The sequence below is a fragment of the Malus domestica genome, chromosome 14 (assembly GCF_042453785.1).
Source record: "Malus domestica chromosome 14, GDT2T_hap1".
Lineage (NCBI taxonomy): Eukaryota > Viridiplantae > Streptophyta > Magnoliopsida > Rosales > Rosaceae > Malus > Malus domestica.
This window is the reverse complement of record NC_091674.1, coordinates 25,071,157-25,083,262: the sequence shown is the minus strand read 5'-3', so window position 1 is coordinate 25,083,262 and position 12,106 is coordinate 25,071,157. Positions and strand designations below refer to the sequence as shown.

Below are 12,106 nucleotides of genomic sequence, written 5' to 3'. Positions count from 1 at the left end.
TTCCAAGACCCCTCCGGTTTTGTGCATCAACAGACATCAACCAAAGTCATAATATTAAAGTTTACCGTCTAGTCACTCATTCAGTTGACATTGTTTGTATCAAGAGTAAGTAACGATTCTGATGGATGAAATATGCGAACATCATGACAATTCATCACTAAGATTGAGAAGTGAGGCCAGCTTAGTTTATAAAGCCCCACTGGCTAGAGAAGTGGTGACCACAGCAATTCCTTAGCTTCGGATGTATCTAAGTTTGATGGGACATGAGAAAAATAACTCTGTAAAAAACGCATCACCTTCTGATGAAGATTCAAGAACCAACAAGCAGCTTCTCGTCATCTCTTCCCAGCAGCTGCTGTGAATCCTAATGAAGGGGAAGCATCTCTAATATTGTAAACAATATAACAGAATTGCTGAATGCTGACGGATCAGGCAAGGCGCAATTAAATTCCATGCTCCTACCTGTTTTATTGTGGGTTTCCTGAGTGTATAATTTCTGTAGTATACATAGTTTTCTTTGTGTTCAGTATCTTAATTTTGTTTGTTATGTACTCTCAATGTCATTGGCAGGCAATTAGGTGGCAGCATCCAAAAAGGAACATGATTTGATCGATGACAGTTTTCAGAGAGTGAACGAGAACTTTACTGGAACTCCAGAGTCTTTTGGTATTCCGTTAACTACAGTACAGCTAAATGCAGGGGTAACATTCGAGCTTGTCGATGCAGTGTAGTCAGATTTCTAATATGATTAAAAGAGAAAAGGACATTGTGTCTGGAAAAATCTGAACCTGTCGATCAAGTTGAAACCTTCCAAGCTCATCGTTCTCCTGTTTGCAGTGCTACCTCAACCTTGTTGTGCAATTTTGCCGCCGCAATATGCTGACATATTATCTATTCAGTGTTCTGTTAGTTTGACACAATCTTGTAAAGTCAATCAGTCGATCATTGAAGTTTTACGTTCGATCAATATATGGACATTGGAAAAAAATATCAATGTGGAAACTTGAACGCTTAATTATCATTATGTACAGAATACACATACACAAGTGTTTTCGTTTTCACAGAACGGTGCATCTGATAGTTACACACTTCTAATTTTAGAGATGTTCATGAGCAAGCGGATTGTTATAATGGATGCGCCTTGTTTGATCGAGGTCCTAACCCTGCGTTCGCCTTGCATGTGTGATCATTTTTTACTGGATACCGAGCATTCTTTAGGTTTTGCTTGAGTTATGTTACCTCCCTTCGATTCTTATGCAGGAGCTCCCAGTGCGCTTGCCAATACGCATGACCATCAGAGGAAGGCATACACCGGATAGGAGGGTAATTTTCCTTCAAAACACAACAATAAGATTGTGGCCATTCCTCTACATTGATAGTTTTTTCCTTCAAAATTTTGTCTATTGGTCGGGAAGCTTTCAGCAAGCTAAACAACAGTAGTATCGAAGATGCATCTGAACGCATATATACGACACTTTTTTGTGATTTATATGTACAGTGTGATTATTGCTTTTTTGTACCATCTCCACAGACGACCTTACGTATCAAATTCTAATAGATGTGAGGCCCACAAGTGCGAGTTTTACCTCTACTAGAGAAGTCGTACGCAAGATGGTCAGTTCTGATGGTGGAAATAGTTATACTCTTTTTATGTAGAGCTGCAAAACCAGCATGCAGGAATCACGTATTAGGTTGTAGTCTAACAAAGTTTGACCTAGTTTTAGTTCTATCGTGAGCAAGAAACCCTTGATGGATTCTGACTTTTGGGGTTTGTCTGTTAAAACATGCTTTTGCAGTAATTCTCGAACATATCTTTGTCCATGATATGTAATTGTCTGAAGTAGAAAAAAATGTTGGTTTTTAATCATAGATTGCATAAATTACAGCAAAAAGGATGTTGATCTTGAAATATTAAAGAAATAAAATTTGAGAAAAATTACCCATGCACCCGAAGTCTTGTATTCGAGTCCCTCCTTTCACAATATCACTTGTATAATAAATATTAGGGGAAAAAAAATTCAAAAATAAAAACTGCTAATTACAAAAGGGTCCTCCGATCCTAAAATCACCCAAAAACAACAATTTAATAAAAAAGTGGCTTCAAATAACTTCAATTGGTGAGTCTGCAGGAGCTGTGGCAGACACTTGATTTTGTTCTCTTCCCACCATTCTTTTCATCTTAATCAACCACTTAATCACGATTGCCACATAATCATACAGATTGAGAGCAATGTAGAGCCCAATGCCACCAATAATCCCATTTGCTATGGAATAAGTAAGAGGCATTAGAACCATGGTCATGAAAGCAGGCGCAGCTTCTTTCATCTTCCCCCAATTTATGTCCTTCACAACCTTCATCATCATCACCCCAACCATCACAAGTGAAGGCCCTATAGCCCATGGAGGCACACTAGACAAAAGAGGAACAAAAAACAATGACATGAAAAAACACAGACCGATGATCACTGCAGTCAATCCTGTTCGCCCGCCTTCTCTCAGACCTGCTGAAGATTCTATGTACGTTGCGATGGGGGTCACCCCCAGTGCAGCCCCCACGACTGTTGACCCTGCGTCAACCAAGTACGCCGAGTACTCGCCTTCGAACCCTCCTTCGTTGTTCACGAAACCGCCCATTTCGGCCATGGTGTACAATGTGCCTGTGGTGGCAAGAACATCAACGTAGAGCAAGGTTACCAGAGCCACCCAAACCTCAGACCTATTGAAATTGGTGAAGCTTATAGCCCCAGCTGTGGATTGAATTTTGTGAAAATCTACCACTTTTTTGAAATAATGGAAATCTGTGTCACCAATTTGTGTGTTGGGAAACACTGTCACACTTGTGCCCCTAAACCATGATATAAATGTGACAAAAACGATGCCGTATATCATGCTGCCTTTAATCTCCTTCATTAGGCCATAACATGTGATTATAAACCCAGCTGCACCCAGCCAGAACTTTGGGCTGTGCATTTTGCCCCCAAGGCACTCACCAGTTGCTGGGTTTGTGTTAGAACAAGCTGTGATTGTCACCAATGTGGATGGGTCTGGGCCCACTAGGCCCACTCCCTGGGGGATTTGTAGGCCCACAAAGGCAATGAAAAGCCCAATTCCTGCTGCACAAGCAAGCCTAACTGGATGAGGGATGAGCCTGGCCAGCTTTTCTCTTAGCCCAAAAGCAGCAATTGCAAGAAAAGCAATTCCCTCAAGTAACACCACAGCTAGGGCAGTTTGGTAAGACAATTTCCCACTTCCATGAAAACCCACCAAATTATAAGCTAGGTAAGCGTTTGGCCCCATCCCTGGGGCTAACCCCAAGGGTAGATTGGCCAAAACGCCCATAGCAATCGACCCGATCATGGCTGATAAAATTGTGCCGACAATGAGGTCATTCTTGGTCTTTGCAAGGCAGTTTTGGTATCCTTCGTTGGGAAGGATCATGCAATCCGGGGTGACGGTTTGGTTCGCCGTGGTGGAGCAGTCGGCAATGGAGCACGTGCCACCTGAGTCCGCGAGGATGGTGGCGTTGACGGAGATGATGTAGGCCATGGTGAGGAACGTGGCTAGACCGGCACGTAGCTCCTTGGTGAAGCAACTATTTCTTGCTTCTAACTTGAAGTAGTTGCCAACTTTGCTCTTTGAAACTCCATCGTTTAAGCGTTTCTCTAGTTTGCTCCATGACTTGCCTATTTTTTTGAAAACTCCACCATTTCCCATTGCTGCACATAACTCTCTCCCCATTTCTCTCTCTCTCTCTCTCTCTCTCTTGCTTTGGTGTGAATGTCTTATGCTAGGGTGGTGGTTAGAGTTATATATATTTTTGTAGCAAGATGCTTGAGGTGGCCAGGAAGAGAATCTTCTTGGATATATTACAGGGAGTTTTAATGAAACCCTCTCGGTACTGTTCACTTTTAACGAAAAACCATATTTTTACATTTCCCTGGTACTATTCACTACACCCTTATTTGTTATTTTTCATTAAAACTAAATTTTTTTTGAACTTTTCGTTTGTTTTCGTTATATTATAAGGACAAATGGGCACCGTGTAGGGCAGAAAGTGTGAAAACTTGAAATTTAGGAAGTGAATATCAAATCTTCTCATTTACAATCGGTGCATTTACACGCATTTAAAATCATCTTAACCGTTTGATTGATCTAATGAATTTTATCTATCCACATGATAATAGTTGCAGTAGACAACATACCTAATTTGTTTTTTAATTTTCTCTATCCCATTTTTCAAATCTCATCGCCTATCGCTACTAAAAGAATTTACGCCATTTTTCCTGTCTTTCACTCTTTTTTTCTTTTTTCAGACATTCGTCATTTTCTCTTCAAATCTATAATTCACTTTTTCTAATCACAATATAATTTTCCAATACGTTCTGATTAATTTTTTTTCTAAATCAGCAGAAAAAATTTGTGGGAACCAGTCTGACACAAACATGCAAATTGAGAAAATAATCTGGATTTCGAAAGCTTTTTAGGGTTTATTGCTTTTTCATTTTTTTGGAAAAAGAGGATGAGAGATTAATCTGACCCAAAAGCAAACTCGATTAGATTTCATATCGATCAATTACTCAGAGTCATCTGATACAAACGAAAGATGGAGTAAATGACTTATCTTAATTTGTGCAAATTGTATATCAGTTTAGAGTTCCAAATTTTGAGTATAATTATGATGAAAGTGATCGAAAGGGAGATCGATCGAGAAGAAAAGGGTGAGTGCTATGGTGTTTTAGTTGGATATTACAAGGCTGGCGTGGAATAATTAAACGCCATCGGATTAATCTTATTCTAAATGCGTGTTAATGTACGAATGCTAAATATGGACACTCGGGATCCGAAGAAAGTAGTAGGGCATCCCAAGCGTTTAATCACATAGTGTCATCAATTTCTAAGATTGAAAATCGGAGGATATTTTTTCAAGCATTACAATGGTACATGTGTTACTTATCACATATTATAATATGGACGGACCACCTAGTTAAACTTATGATATGCTGATACTGGTCTGAGTTCTTATAATTAGTTATAAATATGATTTGTTTCCTATTGTGATTAGATTAACATGGTATAGTATTAATATAGATTCATGTATAACCTAACATGCATCGTGTAATATTAGAGTAATGCTAGATAGATCAACTTTTTAAATTAAATTTACAAATTATATGATGTGCACATTAATCAATACTTGAATAATAATTCAATTACCAACAAACACGTCATATAATTTGTAAAATTTGATATAAAAAGTTGGTCTTCCTAGCATTACTCATAAACCCATATTAATATAGGTTCATGTATAAAAATATTAGTACAATGATATGCCTTATGATTTTTTTTTAAAGGGGACAACTGGTGGCAAGCCACGATTATCCATCCATTTCGAGGCCCCGGAAGACTCACAGAGGCATTTCAACCTCCCCCTAATCACAAGTCTGACTTCCACACCAGCAGTAGATTTTCGAACCATGTGACAATCACACTTTCTCAGAAAGATGGCTGGTTTGGTTTTTTGAGTGTGATTCTACTAATAATTAGGGCAAATTGAAATTAAATAGTATAAAGAATAACTATACATTATGGCAAGCAAGCAAGCAAGCAACCTCTCAGGTTTTGGATTAAAAAGGCACGTCAATACTATACGTGAGTTATTTATTGATGAAATGAAAGATGCAACAATAATAATTTCATAGTTTAAAGGGAGACTTTGGATACGGTTTTTAGTTATGAATATTATTTGATTGAAACCTTGTTGTTTTTTAATTTTTGAATTAGGTCCCTGAAATTAATGTGATAATTTATTTCTATGTACGTTATTATATTTTTTTAAATTAAAAATTAAAAATTATAGTTGTTTATATAAATGAGATTTTAAATAATAAAAAAACATAATTTGTGGGATTAAAAATATTAAAATATAAATATACTATTGTGTGTGTGTGTGTGTGTATATACACATGGGTACATTCATCAAAATTAACCAAAAAATTTATTGTATCAAAATATGGGTACTTTCTTCAAAATCACAAAAAAAGAAAAGATATTAGGCTTAATAACATTAGTAAATTTCTTCGATTAAACTTGACATGGATACATTTTAAAATCAAAGAAAAAAGAATGTACCCATATAAGTTTAAAAATGGATTAGAAAAAAATTGAATAGATATTATATAAAAAAGGGGGTACATTTTACATATAACAAATTGGTATATTTAAGAATGAGTACATTTTAAGATTAAAAAGTTTTACATGAATGGGTACATATAATTAGCACGGGTACATTTAGCAAAATAAAAAGTACAAATAAAAAATATATATTGGTACAAATACAAATAAACTTTAAAAAATATGAGCCTAAAAAGAAATTAATATATGGGTACAAATTAAAACTAAAAAGAAAATTGGTACAAGTTAAAAAAGAATTACAAATTAAAAATAGGTACAAACTAAAACTAAAAATATATGATAAAAAATTTAGTCATAAATATAAATATACTAATTGTAACATTTTTAACATTAAATGAATATATTTACAAATATTTTATTATTGAAATAATTAATAATGTTATTAATACCCAAGAACCTTGATAAAAAATTGAAAAGGAATAGGATTTTAATCAATGAAGTAGCAAAAAGAAGGATGAGAACCTAATTTCTCCTAGTTTAAAATTATGAAAGATGTGCAATAGGTTTTGACTCTCCTCGTATTCTAGCCAAAAGAGAAGAAGATAGTTTTATGATGACACTCCAAAATGGTGAAAGATTCAACATACCATAAAATTGCCCCCAAGAGTTTCGAAAGTTACAATTGAATTAAAACGAGTTAAGGTAATTCCGATCAAATCCTTTCCTTTTTGTTTTTCTTTAAACTTAAAATTTCCTTCTGTGTTCTCATATTTCCTTTCAGCACTCTTATATGGTTCACTTCCTACATCAACAAAGCGCTCTCTATTTGGAGGGGCAGGATGATGTATTCCGCTGCTAGATATTCTTCCATAAATTTACTATTTTTTGTTGTAAAAAACCATAAATTTTTTAAAACTTAACATACAAAAGCCAATTGTCACACGCACAACGTGAATGTTTATCAAGAGTCTAGTTATGATGCAAATGATCGAAGGGGAAAAGCCACAGGGAGATCGATTGAGAAGAAATTAAAGGGTGAGTGCTATGGTGTTTTAGTTGGATATTACAAGGCTGGCATAGAATAATACAAGACCATTAGATTAATCAAATGGTTAAGATTATACATGCGTTCAAATGACTAACGCTAAATGTGGATACTCGGGATCTGAAGGAAGTAGTAGGGCATTCCAACCGTTTCATCACATGGTGTCACAACTTTTAGGATGAAAACTGGAGAAATATTTTTTCAAGCATTACATTGATACATGGTATTACTAATTCACATGTTATAATATGGACGGCAACCTAATTAAACTTAGAGAAAATTAGAATCTCGTACAATTTTTCTATATCATTTAGATTAAACATTTGTGCTTTTTTAAAATTTGATTAAAAGGCTAGATTATGAGAAATTTGTTACAATATAATGTGCATATAGCACCAAAATTATGACAAAAATAAAATTTAATCAAATCACTAAAAAGCATAGATGTTTGATCTACAAAATTCAAAACTAAGGCGCCTATATCAAAATATCCCTTAAACTTATGTGTCATGCTGACTTGAGTTACTGTAATTAGTTATACATACTAAATATAATTTGTTTCCTATTGTGATTAGATTAACAAGGGATAGCATTAATATAGATTCATGTATAACCTAACATGGTATAATATTACTATATATTCATGTATTAAAATACTAATAAAATGATATACCTTATGGTAATGTGACAATCACATTTTCTCAGAAAGATGGCTGGTTTGGTTGGACAAGGATCCTCTCCGGATCTTTTTTGTAGGAATCTGGAAATTAATTAATCATGTCTATTTATCATATATCGTACGGTCAGTTTTCGTTAGATACTATTTATATTTAATTTTAAATTAATTTTTAACCGTACGATGTACGATGAACGGACACGATTGATTGATCATCCGGATCCTCACAAAGAGGATCCTATTCCGGTTTGGTTTTTTGGAGGGAGATTCTAATAATAACTAGGGCAACTTGAAATTCAACAGCGATACAAAGAATAACCATATATTATGGCAAAGCAAGCAACCTCTCTGGTTTTGGATTAAAAAGGCAAGTCAATACCATACTTAAGTCACTTAGTACTACGGTCTAGTAATATTCATTTTTACTTATAAGTGAGATGTTTTAGGTTCGATTTTCGCAAAAGGCGAATTTGAATCACATTATTGCTAGCTCATTGTGAGGCTAAGCTCACCCCCCCCCTCTTTAGTGTAGATAATATTTTTTTGTTTAAAAAAAAACCATATGTGAGTTGCATATTTTTTATTGATGAAATGAAAGATGCAATAATCATAGTTTAAAGGCTCGTTTGGAAGTACTTTTAAAATGATTGAAATTTTTTTTAAGTGAAATGTTTTTTGAACCAATCCTTAATAAAAACACAAGTGAATCCTGAAAAACACTTGCACTTCAAGTGCTTTTAGGATGTAAAAATATTTTTTTTCTTTTCTAAAAGTGTTTTTAGTCATTTAAAAAACTGTTTGGGCCCAAAATAATAGTTTGGGCCGAGGGTAGGATCACTCTCAGCCCAGGAGGCCAGGCGGCAAAAGGACCATGGATCGGTCAACCCGTGGGAGTTCAAACCTAGGGCGGTTAGGACGAATCCTAGTGCAATGGGGAGTCTTGACGGGATCGGATATCCAGGAAACTAATCCAGCTTAGCTAAGGACTAGGTTCATAGTCCTAGTAGGTGTAGGATTGGTCGAGGTGATCCGGAGATGGAAACCTAGTCCGAGTAGGATGTAAACTCGGACTCAAGGTTCAGTACTATAAATAGGGGACGCTGTGCATCAGGAAAAGCCCTACAAAAATCAATACAAAATTGCCCTGCGCAAACTCTCACAACTTGTGATTTTTCTTTTTCTTTTTCGCTGACACATCTTCCGTTGGCATCAACAGCACTGTGAAAGCAACCGGTGATATCTTTAGTCGGCATAGATAGCTCTTTCACCGTAGAATCAGCCGATCTCGCAGCATCTTCCGTTGGCATCAACAGCACTACGGCGAGGACGACTGGTTACCTATCCAAGTCTCGGTCGAGAAGGATTTCCGAATCCTTATTGGTCGAGGTCATCTCATCAGCCTTCTCGGCGAAGTGAGGTGTTACCAGGTTATTGTATTCGGCACGTTGGAAGCCGAATTCGGTTCGTGAACTTCGCATTTTAGCAGCCTTGTCTTCAGGCTCTAGAACCCAAGAGGCCGAGAATTGTTCCTTCCTCGGCCGCAATCGCAAGACACAGAAGTCATCAGCGCGCTCAACGCAACATCAACAAATTTACTCCTCGGTCGAGCTCGGCCGACGAGTTGGCACGCCCCGCAATCACCGAAGGACGTAGTTAGCTTAGAAAATACTCGGCCTGCGCGCCACGTAGGCTTTGTAGTTTCTAGGGTCAACATTTTGGCACGCCCAGTGGGACCCAGTGCTAAACTACGAAGTTCATGCCAATTGAAACACGATCGGTAAAAAAGAAAACAGCTATGGGAAAGTCGACAGCCGATTTGCCGAGTCAGAGCATAGGACAGAGTGTGCCACAGGCGCAGAACCTCCTTAGCGCTGCGACACCTGAGTCCACGAGCGCGACTCGCCGAGAGAGAGAAGTTAATCTCGGCGGTCAGCCCCGTGGTTTAGAGATCCCTAACAGAAACACGTGCGTTCTCAATGAAGGGATAATAGAGGATTGCGACGAGGATGGTGGTGAAGGATCTGACCCACCAACGAGGTCGTTTATCTGAAAGCGACTAGACGAGCAGTCTCGGTCAGTCGAGCAGACATTTAGTCGAGGCATCGACAAACTGCATGATGCGATAATCAGTTCTGCTGAGCGACAGAACAGGTTGCTCGAAATGTTGTTTAATAAAGTCGGTGGCAGCAGGCCTTCCGATCTTCTCCAGCATTGCCCTCCAGGAAACAATCCGTTACCAATTGTACCGGCCGAACCTATTCCTGCTCGCCCCAAACCAATTGAATTGGAAAAAGGTGGAGGGTCGAACAGCGGGTCAGACGGAACCAACCAGAGGAGTGAAGCAGCACCTGTTGATATGACCGAAGTCCAGCGGATGATTGACTCGGCCATGAAAAAGGGGCCGAAGTTTCCTAAGTTTATCCATCCGTACCCAGCTTACGTGGAAACGTTTGGATACCCTAAAGGCTTCAAGATTCCAGATTTTAGCCTCTTTGCCGGTGAATCGTCCTTATCTTCGTTAGAACACGTGGCTCGTTTTACCGCGCAATGCGGAGATGTTAATAGTGACTTTCATAAGTTACGGCTGTTCAACTTCTCATTGACCGGCTCGGCATTCGCTTGGTACATTAATTTACCCCCCAATTCCGTCCAGAACTGGGAAGAGTTGGTCGAGAAATTCCATGAGCAGTTTTATCGGCCAGGAATGGAGATGTCAGTTTCTTCGTTAGCAAGGATGGCTTAGGCATCTGATGAATCACCAATGGATTATCTTACTAGGTTCAAGTCAGCCAGGAATTGGTGCCGAGTACCTTTACCCGAAGTAGAATTCGTCAGGCTTGCTTTGAACGGATTAGACGTCGAATATAAAAAGAAATTCTTGGGGGCAAATTTTCGGGACATGTACGAATTAGCCCAACATGTCGAACAGTATGACTATTTGCTCCGCGAGGAGAAGGTTTCGAAAACGCCATCTCGGGGGACGCTTTACAAGAATCCTACTGTCAACTATGCATCCACCGAGGATGAGTGTGTTAGTGTGGATGCGGCCGAGATAGTAATAGATAAGCCATACGTTTGCAAGGCATTGACTCAGGTTGATTCTAGAGAAGTCAAAAGTCGCTCGGCTACCGAATGAGCATTGAAACCGTCGAAGGTTTACACTTTTGATATTACCAAGGCTGACGCAATTTTTGACCAACTGTTGTCCGCAAGAATTATCAAGCTTCGGCCTGGTCACAACATTCCTAAGGCCGAAGAGCTTAAGGGAAATGTGTATTGCAAATATCACAATTCGAGCAAACATACGACAAACAATTGTGTCGTATTTCGTGATAATGTCCAAAGCTGGATTGATAATGGTAAACTGAAATTTCCCGAGAAGAAGATGGGTATTGACGCTGATCCGTTCCCCACGGCAACCGTGAATATGGTCGATGCGTGCCTCCCTAAGGACAAAGGGAAAGGGAAGGCCGAAGTCGTTACGACGCAACGTTTTCGGACTTAGAATTCTCGGCCACGTTTCATGGCCGATTTCCTTTCAAACGCACCACCTACGGCTTTAACAGGACCCGCTGTTGTCAAACCTATGATGGATTATACTACCGATGAAGACAGCGGGATGGCGGTTTTGTGCAGGAAATGTAGAACAAAGGTCGAGAGTGAGCCAGAGGAGAAGCCCCCTTTACTTGGGACGGAACGACCCGTGACCGCAACCCGGCAGAATGTTGCCAAGATAGGCCAACATCAAGGGGTTTTTGACAGGCTTGGTCGACCAACGGATGGAAGAGATACCCCCGGTCCGGAGACGCCTCGATTTTGATGATTCGTTCTATGACGATGATTACTACAAACGCAATTCTAGCAACTCAGAATCATCGCGGAGCCAGAAAACCTTCAAACCTCCTGAACCTAAAGATCAACGGTGGTATACATATCATTCTTCGAGGGGAGTTTACACGGCACTGTCCAAATCCCAAAAACGTAGGCACCAAAGGATAGATTGCATGGCTCGCCGACGGGCAACCCATGAAACTTCGGCCCCTAAATGGCAGCCGAAGGACACAGTTGCTCCCGATGATGAGCGACCAAGTCCCTCTATCATGACAGAGTTGGTTCAAGGGAAACGGTTGGTCGACCGAGATGTTGAAACTACGTTCGAGGAGGCTGATAAACGGATCAAACTTCTTCTTCGGCCAGGGGAGATGAAGGCACGACTCGAGTTTTTCAGACAAGAGGCCGAAAGCAAATTCGCA

At 38.9% G+C, this 12,106-nt stretch overlaps 1 protein-coding gene across 1 annotated transcript; it reads right to left on the bottom strand.

Moving 5' to 3' along the window:
* Positions 1 to 1,845: 1,845 nt before the first annotated feature.
* LOC103424460 (adenine/guanine permease AZG2-like) lies at positions 1,846 to 3,738 on the bottom strand. Its single transcript, XM_008362543.4, has one exon. The coding sequence runs from the start codon at positions 3,736 to 3,738 to the stop codon at positions 2,101 to 2,103; it is 1,638 nt and encodes a 545-aa protein (XP_008360765.3). The 3' UTR covers positions 1,846 to 2,100.
* Between the last annotated feature and the right edge of the window lie 8,368 nt (positions 3,739 to 12,106).

Bases quoted from the DNA above. Each gene is read 5' to 3' on its own strand.
- LOC103424460 (XM_008362543.4), bottom strand. From the start codon at position 3,738: ATGGGGAGAGAGTTATGTGCAGCAATGGGAAATGGTGGAGTTTTCAAA.